We start from the raw sequence: 20,996 nt of genomic DNA, 5'->3' as shown, positions 1-20,996 counted from the left end.
AAACTACACTCTGCACAGAGAAGCACAGTTAGGGAACAAATGCTAATAAGCATTTTGAAGCCAAAGCTAGTGAAGGCTTTCAATGTCAGGACTAGCAGTTTAGATTTTAAACACAATCAGGCTCAAAAGCAAGAGAGTTCTAAGTGAATAGAACTGTGCTTTAAAAAGCTCAATCTGTCAATAGTATTTCAAATTAATTTAAGGGGACAGGTGATAAGGAAACTAGTTACAAAGCTATTAAAATAATCTAAGTAAGGAAGGTGGTGGCAATGACATTGGAAGAGGATACACTTGAAAAAATGGAATAAACACATTACTATCACAGCAAAACCACTCAAACACTTATGATCAGACAACACCATCTGGAAACAATATTAATCTCTTACTCATACACAGTAAAAACTCCCATCTCCTCTGCCTTTAAACAAACTAATTATTCCTACTTAGTTCTGATAATTTTCAAAAGAGGAACCACTTAAATACCACTTTCCCACTTTTAAACTAACTCTGAATATAAACACATACTAAAATTAAATTCATTTGCTAGGGCCCCGTCTGCTGGACCTCTGGAAGGAAAGTCTGGTCTTGAATTTGGGTTCTTAAATGCTTCTGAATTGCTGTAAATAACAATGGATTTGCTTTGCAGCAGCTCTTCTTCAGGTATATAATGCCCTCTTTTGGAAGAAAACCATAAAATATCTTTCTCTATATTTTCCAAAGCACTATAACTTTATTGTTGCTTAAATTGTTAAATTTTAAATAAGAGTTTTGGTATTCAGACCTCAAATATTTAAATATACTTAACTAAGAAATTTACTTCTCAATGCTGGAATTCATCAGACTCATCTTTTTATTGGTAAGATGTTATAATGAAAAAGTTTTATATTTGTTCATTAAGAACAAAGCTGCAGCTTTCTTGTCAGTCGGCTTCTGGCTGAGCTCTACCAATGAAAAACAAAGATGATATACTGGAAGGTGGGAGAAAGGGGAAAAACCAAGTATTCCTCTCTGCCTTTTTCTCTATCTACCTAAGACATTAATCTCCACAGTGGCTTCAGCTCCTTCTGGAAGACTCTAGTTCCCAGGTAACCCTAGCCCTTGGCTTCCAGGACCTATATCCAACTTGTACCCTTCCCTTTATCATTACTTGCTCTTACTATTGCTGATCTCTGGGTTGCTTCACCATCCTCTTTTTGGTTTCTTAAGTCTTTTATTACTTATGTACCCAATTCTCTGCAAGAAATCCCCCTAGGAAAAAGAAGGGAAGAAGGAAGGGAAGGAGGTATAGACGGAACAAAGAAAAGCAAACTGGCCTAGCCCTAGCTTTTCTGGTTCTAGTATACCCACTGCCCAACAGCCTCATTTCACAATGCAAAAGGAAGAGCAACAATGTGCGTAAACTTTCTAGACCACTTGCGTACACCCATCCTTCTCAAATATTTCGCTTTGTATTACATGGTATGCCAGGATGTGAAACTACAGAATAAGCATGTCCATGGATGGTGACTTAAAAATATATATATATATATATATATATAATATATATATTAAATATATATATATAAAAATATATATAATATATATATTAAATATATATATATAAAAAATATATATAATATATATATTAAATATATATATATAAAAATATATATATATATATATTTTAACAAATGACAAGGGTGCAGTCAGTTCAATGGAGAACAGTCTTCCACAAATGATGTTGGGACAACTGGATACCCTATGCAAATAATAAAGTAGGACCCCTACCTCACACCCTATACAAAAATTAACTCAAAACGGATCACAGACCTAAATTTAAGAAGTAGAACTACAATACAGGCATAAATCTTTGTGACACAGGATTAAGGAGTGATTTCTTAGGTAAGACACCAAAGCGTAGAAACCTATTAAAAAAATAAATTGGACTTTCTCAAAACTGAACTTTTGTGCTTTAAAGGATACTACCAAGAAAGTGAAAGACAACCCAGAGAATGGGAGAAAATATTAATAAACTATATCTAATAAGGGACTTGTATCTAGAATATATAAAGAAATTTTACCACTCATAAAAGCACAAATACTCCAATTTTAAAAGAGGCAAATGATAGGAACAGACATTTCTCCAAACATGATACATAAATGGCCAGTATCACTGGCCATCGGGGAAATGCAAATCAAAATCATAATGGGATAGTTGTTTGGGGCATAATGTAGGGAAGTAGACTGCATCTGGAGCCAATTCTTTCAACAGAAGGAAAGCAATAAGCAAAAAAGTATCAAATATGTTCAATTACCTACCTATGCCTTATAAAATAATAAAAACTGAAAGAGAAGCTATCTTTCTGCCAGAACAAAGGAAGTACCAGATTAACGGATTCAAAACTCTTTAGAAATACAGAAAATGACTCAAGTATTAGATAAGCATTATACATGAGGTTGTTTCTGCTATAAGCTGTGTATTTCACAGGAAAACACTGTTTTGGCTGCTAAAATAAAAAATACTCATATTAGGTATTATTGTGGTACTACCAATGGTACTTTCAAGCACTACCATAATTATAACTGAGCAATTACATTTAGCAGACAATTAATAACCACAGAAGTAGTCTTAGAAGAAACTACTTCACTGGGGCGCCTGGGTGGCTCAGTGGATTAGGCTGCTGCCTTCGGCTCAGGTCATGATCTCAGGGTCCTGGGATCGAGCCCCGCATCGGGCTCTCTGCTCCGCAGGGAGCCTGCTTCCTCCTCTCTCTCTGCCTGCCTCTCTGCCTACTTGTGATCTCTGCCTGTCAAATAAATAAATAAAATCTTAAAAAAAAAAAAAAAAAGAAAGAAACTACTTCACTAATAAAAATTTCTAGGCAATTGGTGACATCTTAATAGCTAATTTTCAGGCATCTTTACACTAACAATTTGTCATATCAGTATTGGCTGTCTAAAACAACTTTGTGTAACTGCTTATAAATAACTAAAATTCAAAACTTTAAAAAGTCTTACATTATCCATGTACCACTCATGAAGAAAAAAAAATCAGTGAGAAGTCTTTCTTTAAATATTCCTTTTGATAATTCTGTAAATTATTTGATTATTCTGTAAATACCTAAGGCAAAAAAAGACATCAAATTCACAAGTTCAATTTAAAAAATTATATTTCTAACAATGCAACAGAAAAACACAGGTTCCCTTACCTCATCATCATCATCAGAATCATTCCCAAACACTGATGGTTTTTGCAAAACAGGGTGCAACTGCTGTGCTTTCTTTGGCAAAATAAGCCCATACCTGCATTTTTTTTTGAAATAGAAATTACACCATTATACTTAAATGTTAAAAAATAATACATCCACTACATCTTCCAGATGAAGCTACCAAGTCAAAACATGTCAAATAGCTTATGAACACATAAGATTTCTTCTGCTTTTCAGTGATCTCAAAATTCTAATGTCCATTAAGATTTTCTAAGTATTGCTTTTAAGCAATCATTTGCAGGTAAAGACCAAATTCAAATACCATATTAATCAAAGAGAAGTAATTGAAGACTTCAGAAATGTTTTAGATGGTGAAATAACAGTAATGTTTTAGAAAGAACATGTTAGTGGAAAGCTCAGTTTATGCCCACTAAAAATTAGAAAACACTCTAAATTATCCATGTGGTGGAACAAAAAAATATCTAGTCTTGTTTTGTTTTGCCCTACTGGATACTTACATAGTTTTAAATAAGTTATTGGATAATGTCACCCACGAGAAATTTCTAAGATTACATTAACTGAGAAACCCAAGTAGCCATGGACAGATGCCCATTACACTCTATCGAACTCGAGCATCTCAGAGAACCACGCCATCAGATCCAACTCATTTAGCTTCTCACGGTTTGGCCTTTAAAATGCCGAGATCAAGGGAAGTAAGGATTATACATCAAAGGTAAAACTTCCAAGAACACACAATATTTGTCTCTCTTGCGGCAATGTATACCCCAATTCCCTATATGCCTACCCTTTTCGGTGGCTTCTCTGCACAACATTCCTAAAACAAGAAGGGAGGGCGGGAATCAGGACTTGAGCAGCCAAGGAGAACAAGGCCCTCTAAGGAAGCCAGGAATGGTCTCTCTTCTCATTGCCCATGAAAGCATCCAACCAGGGAGAAACTCAAGCGCGGGGTAGGAAGCAAGACTGAGGGGCCTCAGACCGAGCTTTTGGAAAATAGAAAAGTCTCGCTCTCTGCCCCTCAGCCTAACTTCCTTTATTTCCTCACAAGTTTCTCCCTCAAACTTCGGGCTTCCATCCTGGAAAATGTGTGGGGGAGGGGAATATGTTCCTCAGGATCTCTCGCTTCTCCCCGTCTCTATCCCTGACGGCACAAGCCCCTTCACTTCCAGCGCACTTTTCCTCCTCGGCCAAAGACAAAGTCGCCGTGATTTTCCATTCCCAGCCTGACCCTAACTCCCGGATCACTCACTGCCTGCCCGGAATCGCCATCTTGCTCCCGTCTCCGCTGAACGTGGCCGACGCCGACGTCACGTTGACGCAGACGCCGACGTCGTCACGTAAACTCTCGCGCGGCTTCGGGAGGTCTGGACCACTTGGGTTCGCTGAGAGTCCGGCTTTTGAGTTGCTTACGCGCTCTAGGGGATCAAGTCCTACGGTCTTCGTCTTTGTTTGGAAACCGACTGGCTGTCTCGAAATTAATGCGAGGAAAGGAATGACAATTCTAGGCCAGTAGCTCCCAAAGTGTGGAGCGTCACCCGGGAATTCGTTAAAAATGTAAATTCTTGGCCCTTTCCCAGATCTACCGCATCAGAAACTCCTGGATGGGGCCCAGCAATCTGAATTTTAACGAACCCTCCGGGGAACTGTGATAATCACTCAAGTTTGAAAAACACTGCCCTAAGGCTATCGATTTTTTTTTTTTTTTTCCGCCGAGGTCTTCAGTGTGAGTATACCTGGCTCAGGGTAACTTGGCAAAAGATGAAAACCTATACGTGGGGCGCCTGGGTGGCTCAGTGGGTTAAAGCCTCTGCCTTCGGCTCAGGTCATGATCCCAGGGTGCTGGGATGAAGCCCCGCATGGGGCTCTCTGCTAGGCCGGGAGCCTGCTTCCCCCCCACCCCCCAACTTCTCTCTGCCTGCCTCTCTGCCTACTTCTGATCTTTGTCAACTAAATAAATAAAATCTTAAAAAAAAAAAACAAACCTATACGTGAATACTGGGCATATGCTCATTGGACGAAATGATTCATAACATGGTGGTAATGCTGGGTATAGAAATCAAAATCATATAGGATCTATGTACATTTTTAAATCCAGTCACACTCCGTCTGTTCATTCACTAGCATTTGGCCCATTCCAAACTAGCCTTACAACAGCCAAAGATATCTTCAATTACTGACAGAAGGATGTTAAAATCTCCAACTATAATTGTGGATCTATTTCTCCTTTTAATTCTATTGTGTTTTGAAGTTCTGTTATTAGGTATACAAACATTTAGGATTGTTAGGTCTTCTTGCATTGATCTCTATACCGTTAAGAAATGACTCTCTTCTTTATTTGAAGAGAAGAAATGACTTTCTTCTTTATTTCTCTCAGTGTACTTTATCTGATATTTATACTGTCAGCTTTGTTAGCATAGTACATCTTTTTCCATTCTTTTAGTTTTAACTTATTTTAATCTATTTGTGTCTTTATATTCAAAGTGGGTCTCATGTTGATAGTATATATTTGGGTCTTGCTTTTTTTTTGTCTAATAGGATGATTTCTTTTAGGGTGTTTAGAACATTTTCTTTAAAGCGATTAAGAGTATGGTTGCAGTTTTTCCTATTTCCCCATCTGTTCTTTGTTCTCTAACCCTCCCTGCTTTTTCTGCCCTCTTTTGGATGAATCAAGGAATTTTTATGATTTAGCTTAAGATTTTATGATGCAACCTCTTTGTTGGCTTATTGGCCATACTTACATACTGCTTTGGAGTTTCTCATATACATCTTTAATTTATCTCAGTCCGTCTTCAATGATGAGTATACTTCTCCATGTATAATTTAAAAAACCTTAGAAAAGTATTTTCCTCTTAGACTTTGTGTTACTGTTTTCACACATTTTATTGCTACCTGTGTTATAAACATATAAATTATTTTTGCTCTAAGCAATTGTTTTTCAAAAACATTTTTAAAATAAGAAAAATATTATGTTTAACCACATATTTACCATTTATGTGTAGGTCAGATTTCTTCATAGTACAGCCATTCTTTTTTTTTTTAAGCGGGGAGGGTCTGGTGGAGGGAAAGCGAGAGACTCTTAAGTAGGCTACACACCCAGTGCAGTGAAGTCCATTATGGTTTTAATTTCACCCTGAGATCATGACCTGAGCCAATATCAAGAGTCAGATGCTTAACTGACTGGGCCCCCCAGGCACCCCCAGGCATTCTTTTTTTTTTTTTAAGATTTTATTTATTTATTTGACACAGAGAGAGATCACAAGTAGGCAGAGAGGCAGGCAGAGAGAGAGGAGGAAGCAGGCTCCCTGCGGAGCAGAGAGCCCCATGCGGGGCTTGATCCCTGGACCCTGAGATCATGACCTGAGCCAAAGGCAGAGAGGCTTTAACCCTCTGAGCCACCCAGGCGCCCCCAGGCATTCTTCTTCAAACAGCTTTGTTGGGATATGGTTTGTAATACATTCTGGGAGTTGTGCTACCATCACCACAATCCATTTTAGAATACTTTTAATGCCCAAGAAAGAAAGCATGTCTCTATCAGTCAGTCATTTTACCCTATACCCTTTGATCCTAGGTAACCAGTAATCTAGTTCTGTCTCTTTGGAATTGTAGTCCTGTTTTTGCTCCATGTACCTTGAAACTCTGTTATTAGATGTATAAATACTCAAGACTGTTATGACTTCTTAATTAATGGAGACCTATTTTTCCATTATGAAATGACCTTCTTTATCATGGCAATAGTCTTTGCTCTGAAATCTATTTTGGGTGCTATGATTATGGTCACTCTGCTACTCTTTTGACATTAACTACTGGGAAAATCAAAAGATGTTCAGAAAAGGAAAATAGTTGTAATTTACTACATGGCTAAGCCCTAAATAGCATACCTAATCACAATAATGCAAACGCTGAATATCAACATATTCTAATTTAAATTACAATGTAATATATTGGAAAGAATGGAGGAATGGGAATGTTTATATGTTTGTGTGTGTGTGGACACATACTGGGGAAGGAGCTAAATCTTTGTAATGCAAACTGGGAGGCTAATAAATATTGCTTAAGTCAGGAAAAAAAAGTGTAGCCACACAGCATGTTATTTCACACTGTGGAGGTACATGTCAAAACAAAAGCCAAAATAGAGGTTGGGAAACTTTTTTTTTATAATTTTATTTATTTATTTTTATTTTATTTTTTAAAGATTTTATTTATTTGACAGACAGAGATCACTAGTAGGCAGAGAGGCAGGCAGAGAGAGATGAGAAAGCAGGTCCCCTGCTGAGCAGAGAGCCCGATGTGGGGCTCGATGATCCCACGACCCTGAGATCATGGCCTGAGCCAAAGGCAAAGGCTTAACCCACTGAGCCACCCAGGAACCCCAGAGGTTGGGAAACTTTATGCCAAGGGTCAGATAGTAAATATTTTGGTTTTGTGGGTCTTAGGGTCTTAGTATCTGTGGCAGGTATTCAGTTATGACCTTGCAGTGCAAAGGCAGTTATAAACAATTGGGCATGGCCTTTCCTTTCCTCCACCATACCTTTCCCTTTACCTTTCCCCTCCCTCCCTCCCTTCCTTCCTTCTTATCTAGCTATCTATTAAATAAACTCTACACTACATGTGGGGCTTGAACTCAGGACCCTGAGAACAAGAGTCACTTGGTCCACTGACTGAGCTAGCCAGGCACCCCTGGGCATGGCTTTTCTAATAAAACTTTACTGTAATAGGCAACTGGCCGGATTTAGCCTGTGGGCTGTGTATTAATTCCTGAGCTAAAGGAATTGAAAATAGTCGACTTAGAAATAAAAATAGGGGTGAAGAGGGACTGAGAAATGCTCTGGTCTTAAAATGTATAATATTTAAACTATAAATTTATGTTATTTTGTTTAAAATAAAAAAGAATCAATAAAAGGTAAAAATAAATCCCCCCCTGCCAAGACTGTCTGCCTCTTGCTTAAAGAGACTGAATGCAGAATTAGTTACATAAAATTACCCAGCTCGATGTGCTATATAAAATGTGAGCTTTTGAATTGCTGCAATGAATCCTGTATTCTCCCCTTGCCTTTGGGTTGTTGCAGTGAAGCAATTGTGAGATTTTCCCAAAGGCAGAACACTGATTTCTCAGATGCAGTGTTTCAGAGAGTTCAAGTTCTTCAAACACTGGGCAGAGTTTGCAGCAATGGTGGTACCTGCAGCAGTGAATCAGAGACACAGAGAAGCCTCCTAACATTTTGAACCCAAGTTTGGGAACTTTTATTGAAGGTGCTGAAAGAACAGAAGCAAGGTAAAGCCAGTAAGAGACGGTATCATCACTACCATACTCCTGACTGTTACACAGCAGAGAATTCTGACTATCTTAGACTTTCAGAAATAAGACCTCCAGAATAAAGCAGTTGACTAGAATTGGATCCGGGGTAACTGTAGGGTCCTTAGCACCCAAGCTAATGGATGTTCCATTTAATCTTTTGACAATAATGTTACTTATGTTCCTTCCTTACTCTTTCAGTCTCTGCTGCTTTTTGTACCCTCTGCCTTTTTGTGCATTCTTGTCCCAAACCAAACTACCCATTCTCTAAACTTGTTCTCTGCCAACAATTTCTGCTAATTTTTACTGTCTGGAAGGCAGTTTGCTTTAATTGTTGAGGGCCTGGCATGACACTTTTTGGCCTCTCTAAATACTTACCCCACTTCTAGCCACTGCTCCTATTACTGTTTCCCAGTTTGGTTTATCCATGGTTTAGTTACTTTCAATATTAGACCATTTCACAAATTGGTTTCCCTTTGACAGGGGGTCAACCCTAATTCAAAAAGCTGTGGCTGGAGAGTCAGGGCCACAGAGAACAAGATATGGCCACCAAGAGGTGCCTTACTAGTTGTGGTCTATGGGCAAGACAGTCTAAGCCCAGGCAGTAAATTGAGGGAAGGTAAGATAGAGTTACAGAGTTAATGATTAGGAGACAGAACACCCTCTGAGGATAATTACCATGTCTATGGACAAAGAAATAAGCAATATTTAATTTATTGATATAATCTATTGAGAGGAGTCTTTATAATAAAATCACATAGAGAAGACTAAGAACACAGAGTTAATGATGTAGAGTGGGGTTAGGTGGGAGTGGCATTACATAAATCTCACATGAGAAGAATGAAAATTCCCTATATTACCTGCAAAGATCTTCGGAGTCAGTGGATTGGAGATGTCTATGGAAGTTAAGGGTAGCTGGTAGCTTAATCATACCTAGATTAATGGGGAATGGGAAGTCAGTCACAAGAAACCACATACGGTATGATTCCATTTATATAAAATGTCTGGAATAAGCAAACCCACAGAGAAAGGAAGATGAATAGTTGCCTAGGGCTTGAGTGGAGGAAAATGGAGAGTGACTACTAATGAGTGTGGGGTTTCTTTTTTTTTTTTAATATTTTATTTATTTGACAGAGAGAAATCACAACTAGGCGGAGAGGCAGGCAGAGAGAGAGAGAGGAGGAAGCAGGCTCCCTGCGGAGCAGAGAGCCCGATGCGGGGCTCGATCCCAGGACCCTAGGATCATGCCCTGAGCCGAAGGCAGAGGCTTTAACCCACTGAGCCACCCAGGTGCCCCAAGTGTGGGGTTTCTTAAAGGGGTGATGAAAATGCTCTTAAATTGATTTTGTAATGGTTGCAGATTCTGGGAATACACCAAAAACCATTGTACTGAACATGTTAAGTGGGGGCATTATATTGTGTGTTAAGTTGTATTTCAATAAAGCTATTAAAAGAGGCTACAGGAACTTTTCTAAGATTCCAGTATCATTGTCCTGAAAACTGATTGTTGTTCCTAGACCAAGGAAAGCCATAATTAAAAAGGAAAATGGTCCAGACAGACAATCTCTCCTTTGCTGTCCTGGCCGCTCCTCCCTTGCAGTATATTTAATGAAGTTCTAGCTTCTTTGTTTTGCCTTGGGTGAATTCTTTCATGGCCTGTACCACGAGCCTCCACCTAATCTGGAAGCCCCATATTTTGTGGCCCAAATGGAGAACCTCTGCCGGGCTGAGAGTCTTCCCAGATTCTTTCAGAATTTCTTGGGACTTTCCCTCAGTGGACCAACTCTAGTGTTCCTTGGGAGAACTGACAGCCTTGGCGAAGGTTACTCCTTGGTGAGGCTCTGAAGCCCCCAGGGGGAACCCACCAGCCTGTCGTTGCTGAAAGGGTGAGGGATTCCCCTCTTGTCCTTGGGAAGGATCCTTCTCTCCCTCTCCTTTCTCTTTTTGGCTCTTCCGCAGTCAAACCCTAGTACTCCTCAGACAACTGAAGATCTCTGGCCAGGATGGCTCCCCAGTTTAGTCTAAAGGTCTGAGGGCAGAGAGGTCAAACTGCCTGTGCCTGTGAGGGTGAAGGACCCCTTTTCTCTCCCCTCTCACTCCATCCCCCTGAGGTCTCTGTGCAGTAAAAACTTGTCTAGGGGAAATCTGTACACATTATGGACTGGGCTGGGACCCTATCCTGATACTGGCTGACTCAGCTGCCTTGCTTCTTTTGCCCTCCACCCCGTTTTTCCTTTGTTCTCTTGGATCCAGCTGCCATCCTGATCTACAGGCAAAATACATTCCTATGCGCCTGAGTAAATCCAACAATTATATATACAAATGATGATTCCAGCCCATGCCATCGGAGGGTCCCCTCCCTCTAAATCCCATGGACCTAGCCACCAGGGAATTTCACTCAAATCTCGTATCAGCACAATATAATACCATGCTCTGGTCTATAACTGCATAAGAACCCTGATGGCCCCGCAAGCTTAGGTAGGGACAGCATGTCTCTCCCTGTCCAACGTGAAGCTGCTACTGAAGATGAGTCTTCTGCTCAAATGCCAAAGACTTGTCATCATTGATTTGTCGGGGGGGAATGTCAAGGCTGCTTGTAGGCAACAGACTTGAGCAATGGAAACCCAAGAAAGCCAAAAGGGCCCACAGTGACCACTGGGCTGAATGCAAACAGGCTCATTAAGCCACTCACCTCAAGATAGCCATAAGCCCTAGCTGGCCACTGGGCTACTTAAACTGGACACAGTTACCAAAAAGGAAGACTCCATATGTTCTCATACTCCCATATGCCCCCCCACCAATTTGGCCCCTGCCACTATGTCCTGGTAGACAGTCTCTCCTTGCTCGCTGTTCCCTTATAGTGTATTCAATAAACTTCCATCCCCTTTAAATTAAAAAAAAAGAAGAAAAAAAAGAAGAAAGAAGAAAATGGTTTGCATCGTTGACACCATACAGTGTCCTTCTTACCTATAAGCTATAGGAAAGAGCACCAACAAAATATCAAATCAAGTCTAACCTCCTGAAGTATATATCACTATAGGTAAGTCAATCTATTCAAATTATTCAAATCAGCCTATCCGATAAATATATTTAAATATAAATGTATATCTAAATTTTGTCAAGTATAAATAACATCCTCTTCGCTAAAAAAGTAAGCTTCTGGTGTTATGGGATAGTATGTTACTTGAAAGATTATTAAATAAATCCAGTTAGTATTTCTTGTTGGTTGCTTAATTTTATTTTTTTCAAAGATTTTATTTATTAATTTGACAGAGACACAGGGAGAGAGGGAACACAAGCAGGGGGAGCGGGAGAGGGAGAAGCAGGCTTCCCGCAGGGCAGGGAGACCAATGTGGGGCTCGATCCTAGGACCTTGAGCTGAAGGCAGACTCTTAACAACTGAGCCACCCAGGCACCCCAGTTGCTTAATTTTAAAGTAGTTTTCAAAAGACTGATAACATTAGCCCTGGTAAAGGTTAGCCTGGTAAGGTTAGCCTGGTAAAGGTTGTCAAGTGTTAGATATCTGAGGTGCTGGCAAAAATTAGGAAAGATGAATGCTAGGCCCCCTGCTTCTTACTAGCTGCTTTGACCTAAGCAACTCACTCTTTGAGCCTATGTCCTAACTTATAAAGTAGAGATAATGATATTAGACTGACTACCTTACAGGTTATCGGAAGGATCAAATGAACTGTGTGTGAAAATACTTCAAACACGTTAAAATCCAGGCAAATGTATATCTGTTCTCAATTAAGCTAGATGCCATTTAGTTTGCTTAATTCCCATGATAATGGTTAAGAAGGTAGCATTCTGCAAAAATGTTCTCTCCTCACGGCCTAAAATGCCATTTGTACGCACTGTGGACTCGCCAAGCTTGTTCTGAAGCCATCAGGATATGTGGCTATCAGTTTAATATCTTTAAGAACATCGTTCCTAGAAATGTCATTGCAAATGCCCTGAAAAGCCCTCTTCCAAATATGAAATAGGCTTACAGGTTAAAACTGGGCATCCAAGAGATGAGGACTGGTAATAACACTGCCATCTTATCAGAAAAGGTTAAGAAGGGACCTCCAATCTCAAATTATAAGATGTTTGGAACACATCACATTTTGTCAACCAAATAAAGAAAATGAAGTTTAATTTCCCAAATTTTTATTAAAAAGGGACTCTCATCAGATATCTTATTGCAAAGATGAAATCTCACAAAAGAGCAGCAAACTTTGCTGTAATAATAAGCTTTAAATAAGTATAAATTCTTTTTGCAGTTCTTGAACTTGAGAGGTTTTTGTTATTAAAAAATAAAAAGAAAGGTGTTTTCTTTTTTCCATGAGTCATGGACATCTTCCCACAAGAATTTCTATTCATTGGAATAACTTGTCAAAATGAGTGGGGAGGAGGAGTCGGAGGTGGGGGGGGAGTGGGGGGCGCTCACTTAAGTCTCTGAAAAATTAGAAAAACAATTCTCAGTTAATTTCTTAAAATCTTTATTATTTGGTAATAAATGTAAAAACTGCCGTTTCCCCCTTAAACCCTCAGTCTTTACTTTACTTTACCTTAAAAGAATGAAAATAACTCTACCCAATTAGCCACAATAGGGCCGTGGCAGATGCAAAGTTAAAACTAAAAGGAAACTTTTAAGTATATTCCATAACATACACTTGGTTATGGCTACCTTGACTGGATATTTTATGGATCAAATTTCTCCTTAGGTAGCATTTTTGTTTTAGAAAGTGCTGAGGTAACTGTCTAGGAGCAGAATATGTCTATGTGGCACTCCTTTCCAACTGAAAATATTTTAGAGTTAACAAAACTGAACACGACAAAAATATCCTATGTACAGTACTAATTCATTAGAATTTCCCTGGCACGCTTCCCTTCGGCATCTTTGCATACACACAGGAGTCAGTCTTGGAGGGCAAGGGGGGAGCAAGGGCACTACTTGGTTTTTTGTTTAGCTCCATGAGAGCTAAGCAGATGTGTGTCCAGTGGTAGAAGTATTCGATGACAGTATTACCAAACTCCCATACTTCGATTCGAGAATGATCTGTACCAAGAAAAAAAAAAGTTAGTGTGGATAGTTTCGTACTTTTGTTATTAAAATATAAGTTTCAGTATAATGAGGAAAGTTAGTCAGATATGCTTTGAGTCCAAACCATAGCAGAATTTTGTTTATGCAATTATCAGAAAACAGATAAATGAATTTTGGTATATAGACCGTTGTGGATAAATCTCAAAAACATATTATCGCAAAAAGTAAGTTGTAAAATAATGTGTTCTTGGGGGCACCTGGGTGGCTCAGTCAGTTAAGCGTATGCCTTTGGCTTCTTTCCCGATCCTGGGGTCCTGGGATCCAGCCTCACATGAGCTCCGTGCTCAGTGGGGATCTGCTTCTCCCTCTCCCTCTGCCCCTCTTCCCTGTTCATTCTCTCTCTCTCTCTCTCTCAAATAAATAAACAAAATCTTTTTTTAAAAATGTTCTTTTGGATACAATTAAAACGCAATTAAAAATCCTGTAAAATAATATTATATTGTTTATGGATTTATAAACATGTAGCCAAAGCAGGAAATCATGCATAAAACTGATAAACATCAAATTCGCAATAGTGTTATCTCTGGAGAGGAAGAAAGGAGAATGGGATCAAGGAGAGGTAGAAAGTCTCCATTGTTTCTGTAATATTTTATTTCTTTAAAAGTGTCTGACTCATACATAATATTAAGATTGAATATAGCATACGGCTCTGTAACCTCTACAAGTTTCTAACTTCTTCTTCTTCTTTTTTTAAGTAAACTCTACACCCAACACGGGGCTCAGACTTACAACCCTGAGGTCAAGAATCGTGTGCTCTTTGGGCTGAGCCAGGCAGTGCCCCTCTAACTTCTATGTTTAAAATATTTCCTAATTAAAATATATTTTAGGGGCGCCTGGGTGGCTCAGTGGGTTAAAGCCTCTGCTTTCGGCTCAGGTCAAGATCCCAGGGTCCTGGGATAGAGTCCCGCATCAGGCTCTCTGCTCAGCAGGAGGTCTGTTTCTCTTCCTCTCTCTCTCTGCCTGCCTCTCTGCCTACTTGTGATCTCTGTCTGTCAAATAAGTAAATAAATCTTTAAAAAATATATATACATATATATATTTTAAAATATGTAATGACTGCACAACATGATGTTTCATTTGTTAAACTGTAAACTATTAAACTACCAGATATAAAAGTTACTTTTCTCCAGGAATCAATCACTAATATTCAGACAGAATGATCCAATGAAAAGAGACTGTGCTTTAAAAGTTGAACAGATCTGGGGTGCCTGGGTGGCTCAGTGGGTTAGGCCTCTGCCTTTGGCTCAGGTCATGATCCCAGGGTCCTGGGATTGAGCCCCGCGTCGCGTCGGGCACTCTGCTCCGCGGGGGGCCTGCTTCCTCTTCTCTCTCTGCCTGCCTCTCTGCCTACTTGTGATCTCTGTCTGTCAAATAAATAAATTTAAAAAAAAAAGTTGAACAGATCTGGGTTCCAGTCGTGGCTCTGTACCAACTAGTTCTGTGACTTTGAGCAGTCCACTTAATTGCTTTTAGCCAGTTTCATCTTCCATAAAACAGGGATACCTCAGAACTGTTACAAGTATTAATGAGAAAACATATGCAACAATCTGTTACAGAGTAGTTGCTGAAAAATATTAATTACCTTCCTTCTTTCGGGTGACTCTCATCCTCAGCTCGACGTTTTATTCATTTTTGTTACTCCTATTGTCTGCCACAGTGCCTAACTCAACAGTGTTTGCTAATTTGAATTGAATAAACCATTAAATGATACTTCTACTTGAATAAGAGTTTTTAAATATCATCTTCTATCCAATGGCTCATTAACAACAATGACAATTATGTCCCTCCTGGGTATCTATGAGGATGAGAGACCATGTTTTATTTCCCTGTATTCTATCCTTTCTCTCTATGAAGGAACAAGATTCCCTGAATTAGATGTACCCTTTCTATTGTTTTGAAGTTTTGACCATGACAAAAGGTACAATATGAGACATGTAAGGCACATAAAAGGCGGGAAATATTCACAAGTCTCCATTTTTATTTGAGAGTTACTTTAAAACATAGAGGTCCAATTTTCAAAAATTCTTTAAACACTCACAGAAGCACCCCGTCTTTCCTCTAAATTGTAATTGTTCAAAAAATGTTGAGACAACAAGAAATTATAGAAAAATTAAGTTAGGTTTTTCAAATGTTAAAAGTCTTTTCGTATAATAGCTCAGTAACATAAATGACAATCATGAATAAAAACAAAAGCAGTTGCTGGGCATGAGAGCACATTAAGAATACTTGATCCATCTCAAGTTATGGGCAATACTAGACCAATGAACACACGTACTTAAAATACTGAGGTGCATTTGTTATAATTGATCCCTTTTTGTATTAATTAGCTTCCTGGAACCTTTACAAGGTAATGCTATAGGCTGCAAAAATTTCTTTGATGATCTTAATGTTCCAATGTCATGAATCTAAAGTTTATCCCAATCAATCTTAACTCATTTTCTGAGCCATCAGCTCTGCTGCGCCCAACAGTTTTTATTCTGCCCTTCCCAATCCCCATTAGGAGCCGTGTTCCACAGATGCCTGTCACACTGTTCTTATCTGAACATCCAAATGAAACAGACCCCTCTCTGCAGCCATTATTAAGCTAGTCAGCCATCTCCACGGTGATTCCAGGACGTGAGGATGGGGAGGGAGGCCGCTCCCTTTCACAAGCCCCTTTTGCTTATTTCCTGTCTTTTTGTTACCGGGGACAGAAGCTCCGGACCTATCTGGGCTGTGGTTCCTGTTTGCCTGCATTTTCCAATGAGAGATTGGTGTGTTAACAACTGGCTGTAACGATTTCTCTAATGAAGCCTCCTTGGATCTGGGGGGGTTTCCACTGACAACGGTTGAGCGCTACTGTCCTCTTGTGGTGGAGATGCCAGCTTGTGCAGCTTGGCCGGCGACAGAGTGCACGGACGTGGTAACTCATTCAAGCAGATACACTACTTTTGTTTCTTTCCTAACCATAAGAAATTCTACATATATTTTTTGCGTTGCCTTGGTGAAGGTTGTAGTAAATTACCTGAAGACATCTCAGCTGAAAGAATGGCTGGGTCAACCTTTGAATCCGTTAATGAACCTATCAACTCAGAAACATTTGATGGTATTTTTTTTTTTTAAGACACATTTATTCAGCGTCATGATCAGACTGTTACATTTAGCAATCAACAGCATGGGTGCAAAAAAAAAACTACATTAAAACCCTTTGTTGGAATGCTTTACACTTTCCACAGAACAGAAACTAAAATAACCTGTTATACAATTAGTCACAAATACAGTCCTCGACTTTTTTTTTGCCCATACACGGGAGTATTGTCTAAAACATGTCTTCTTTGTAGCAGCGAGGCCCTGCCACCACGGTGCTTGGCTGAGTTCACGAATCTGTTGTAACCTGTAGCTTCCCTGTCCCTTCTCTGGCTCTCCTCTCCTGCTAAGCTTTGTTTCCTGGCAGCAATTAAAACCTTCTGCCACCGCCGTAGCTACTGCTGCTGCTGGAACCACCACAGCCACCTTGGTTTCGTGGTTTGGCGAAGTACTGGCCCCCACCACCATAAGGTCCAGAGCGTCTGCCTCCAAAATTGCCTCCTTTCATGGGTCCAAAATTTGAGGATTGATTGTTGTAATTGCCAAAATCATTATAGCTTCCGCCACCTCCAAAGTTGCTTCCATCATTACCAAATCCGTTATAGCCTTGATGGTATTTTTGAAGGTTTTAGTTTAATCAAACTTACACAAGGAATTGATTTTGCTGAAGACACTGGGATGTTCTAGGGTAGTTATAATTCTAACTCCCTTTATGAATCACTGCTTTCACACTAGATTAGTTAAATCTTTTGGGGGAATTACAATTAGAAAGATGAGTGAAGCAAAAATAACGATGTACTTAAGCATCAAGTTCCAAAGTTAAAGTGTAACTGCTCCTTTCAACTAGTAACCCGAGATCAACAGTATTTCTTGAATGTTCCTCTCCTTATCATCAGTTCTTAGTTTTTGTTCCTTTCTTTCTACTGTTTTATATACCCTATGCCACCTCTCAACATTACTGCCATGTGCAATGAGCTGAATGTCCAGGCCACACTGTATACTTAAAAGGGCATATTTCAGTTTTTATGTGGCTCAGAAAACTCATATTTGACATGGTAGTCAGGCACTTAATATGTCATTGTTAATTTAACATAGTCTGATATGCTGCTTCCAGCTTATCAGGAAGGACTCACTGGTAAGTGGGGAGGTAAAAATACAGGTTTTCTTGAATTATCTGAAGTTGGGTAGAATTTTGTTCCATGCAGAACGCTGAGTTCTTACAGGTGTATTAGTTTAAAAATTTCTGTATGGTATATCACATTGTATTGGCTTGTTTTCATGATACAGCTATAAATCAAATGTGGAGAATTGAAATCAATGCAATTTACTTTACAAACATTCATAGTTTAATGCAGTGGCCTCTGAACTCTTTTGAGTCTTTTTTTAAAATTAATTAATTAATTTGACAAAGAGAGAGAGAGAGAGAGAGAGATCGCAAGTAGGCAGAGAGGCAGGCAGAGAGAGAGGGGGAAGCAGGCTCCCTGCTGAGCAGAGAGCCCGATGCGGGGCTCGATCCCAGGACCCTGAGATCAGGACCTGAGAAGAATGCAGAGGCCTAACCCACTGAAACACCCAGGCGTCCCATCTCTGAACTCTTTTGACTATGTGCCCCCATCAATAACAAGATTAGAGCACGAGCCCCGATATATGTTTATTTATGTTATTTATTTTGAAATATTTAAAAACAAAACATAGAAGTTAGGCAATGGTGAGATAAAATAATACAAATAAAAGTCCCACGATATTTTTCTTACACCCCAAAGGTACAGGTATCAGTTATTTGCTCCTTCTGTTTTCTCCTTTTTGTCTGGAACTTTGTGGGGAAAGCTTACAGAGGTCTCTATTCAGTAAACGTACTCATGCTTTCCCTGTTTTCACTCTGGTACTCTCCATCTTGACTGTGTCTGATGTCCCCCAGCCCAGAGACCTACTGTGTTACCCTCTCTGAGAAACAAATTTCTAGTGTTGGAGAGAAGAAGTTGTCCAGTGGGGTGTTGTAGAGATGAGAATGGTAGTACAACAGAACTAAATTTTCATCTATAATAAGAGGAAATCAATTGACAAGGTTGAAAACTGATGAATGAAAAGATAGCAATATTGTATAATATTAGAAATAAAGAAATGTGCCAGTATCCGAAGAAACAGTCAAAAGTGGGGGGGGAGGGCACCTGGGTGGCTCAGTCGTTAAGCCTCTGCCTTCAGCTCAGGTCATGATCCCAGAGTCCTGGGATCTAGCCTCACATCGGGCTCCCAGCACGAGAGGTCTGCTTCTCCCTCTCCCACTCCCTGTGCTTGTGTTCCCTCTCTCTCTCCTTCTCTATCTCTCTGTCAAATAAATAAATAAAATCTTAAAAAAGTGCGCCTGGGTGGTTCAGTGGGTTAAGCCTCTGCCTTCGGATCAGGTCGTGATCCCAGGGTCCTGGGATCGAGCCCCGAATCGGGCTCTCTGCTCAGCAGGGATCCTTCTTCCCCCCCACTCTCTGCCTGACTCTCTGCCTACTTGTGATCTCTCTCTCTCTATTAAATACATAAATAAAATCTTAAAAAAAAAAAGAAACAAGAGGGTCAGAAAGAATTGCCTCTGGTGAGGGGAACTGGGGACAGTGAGAAAAGAGAAGAGGGACGAGCTAGTTGTTGGAAGGCTTTTAGTTCTTTTTGACTTTTTAAAATACCTTAATAAAAATATAATTTTTCTAATCCTTCATGATAGAAGCTTATTTAATATCCACTAAAATGAAAAAAATGTGTCAAGGAAATCTTGCAAATTACGTATGCCTTAAATAGAAAAGTGTTCTCATTAAACTGATTTTTAGCAGGCTTTAGCAGACATCAAAGCATCAGTGATGGAAGCTAGACAAATAAAACCAGGTTGTTTCTCTAAATTCGATGACCATTGTTGGAAAACTTTAAAATTTTAAATCAAAAGGAATGGTAAGGAGCAGAAAGAGAATTCATTATTTGACTTTTTCCTCCTTTCTTCTTTCCCCCTCGAGGACTTAGACTGGAGATGGAAGGGGTCTGCCTGCATAGCAAATGGGTCAACTTCAAGGCCCCAAGTCTTTACTGAATCGCAAGATAGTTTCCCAAACAGTGTGTGAATGAGTACTTGTCCAATATCTTCACTAACAGGGCCCTTTAAGAGTTGTTTTTTTTTTTCTTTCCCCAGGACAAAAGGAATCTATTCTGAAACTGAATGGATGTTTCCTCCTCTAGAGCCTGACATCTGGGAGCATTTCATAAAAGGCACACTCCAGGCTCTCTGTTAAACTCAGGTCTACTGTGATTGCAGCTTTCTTCCTGCAGGTAGGAAAACAACAAAGCCCAGCAGGTATCACCATCCAAGAAACTAGGTCTAAGAAGGTAGTAGAGAACTGCAAATCCAAACCAGTGATAGTCTACAAAGGGTCCAAATTAATAGGACAAAACAATGTTCTTGGTATCTTTTTATTCAGTTCACTTTGACTCATTTAAAAGAACTAGGCACGGGGCACCTGGGTGGCTCAGTTAGTGAAGCATCTGCCTTTGGTTCAGGTCATATCCTGGGGTCCTGGGATTGAGCCCTGCATCAGGCTCCCTGCTCAGTGGGGAGCCTGCCTCTCCCTGCTGCTCCCCCTGCTTATGCTCTCTCTCTCTCTCTCTGACAAACAAATAAAATCTTAAAAAAAAAAATGAAAAGAACATGGCACAACTTCACAGTTGGGATTCGGTGCAGTGCTTTATTCATATTGATTACTTCTGGAGAGTGGGAGAATCTTGTGGAACACTCCTGTCTCGTCTTCAGCTGTGGGGGATGGAGTCGTGTTCCACTGTTGTCATGGAGGGAGCTACAGAGTAGCACTTAGGGAAAGATCACCTGGGGAAGGTGAATCTTAAAGACAGAGTTAATCAGGGCTGCGAGTCCGGCAGTCCTTCCTTCTGATGGTGGGGTATCTCCCTCCATTGCTGTCTTTGGAGATCATGGGGGTGAGTTTCTTTTTAGACGGTAATGACACTGAGGCTCTGGCTGCTTTGACATAGGAGAAGCTCCAGGGCTCTTGTAGGGTAAGTGAAAGATTGGGGAATTCCTGCAGAGACCAGTGCCTGTGGACTTAAAGACCCTTGGATTTAGACATGGGGGAGAAGTATGGCCAGAAATACAGGCTCTAGAGACCAAAGTGATTCTGGTCACACTTGAAATGAGAGATAGTGTTTTTGCTTCTAGATCTGAGAACATTTCCTGGTAGACAATGTCTGTCCAAACCCCCAGGGAGGGGAACATGGGAAAGGTATGGGACACCCTAGAGAAAGAGCTGGCAAGGTTGGCAGCAGAGGTTCAAAGTAGAGTGAGGAGAATAGATCCTTGAGA

General features: G+C 40.0%; 2 protein-coding genes across 5 annotated transcripts in view; both read right to left on the bottom strand.

The window, feature by feature from the left end:
• Positions 1-4,508, bottom strand: part of NSRP1 (nuclear speckle splicing regulatory protein 1) — a 60,299-nt gene extending 55,791 nt beyond the window's left edge. The window contains exons 1-3 of one of the 4 annotated variants that reach the window (XM_045985831.1): positions 4,456-4,498; positions 3,994-4,023; positions 3,189-3,282 (exon numbers count right to left, since the gene is read on the bottom strand). In XM_045985831.1, coding sequence (XP_045841787.1) covers positions 3,189-3,282; positions 3,994-4,023; positions 4,456-4,475 — 144 coding nt within the window. In that variant the 5' untranslated portion in view covers positions 4,476-4,498. Of the gene's footprint in view, positions 1-3,188; positions 3,283-3,993; positions 4,024-4,380 lie in introns of all 4 variants that reach the window. The other 3 variants (XM_045985832.1, XM_045985833.1, XM_045985835.1) reach the window with 3 other exon arrangements.
• Positions 4,509-13,346: 8,838 nt separating this feature from the next.
• EFCAB5 (EF-hand calcium binding domain 5) overlaps positions 13,347-20,996 on the bottom strand; it is a 130,546-nt gene continuing 122,896 nt past the window's right edge. Inside the window, exon 24 of the mRNA XM_045986242.1 lies at positions 13,347-13,540. Within this exon, the coding sequence (XP_045842198.1) occupies positions 13,347-13,540 (194 nt within the window). The remainder of the gene's footprint in view (positions 13,541-20,996) is intronic.

Source organism: Meles meles, chromosome 18, assembly GCF_922984935.1.
Source record: "Meles meles chromosome 18, mMelMel3.1 paternal haplotype, whole genome shotgun sequence".
NCBI lineage: Eukaryota > Metazoa > Chordata > Mammalia > Carnivora > Mustelidae > Meles > Meles meles.
This window is presented reverse-complemented; position numbering and strand designations above follow the sequence as displayed.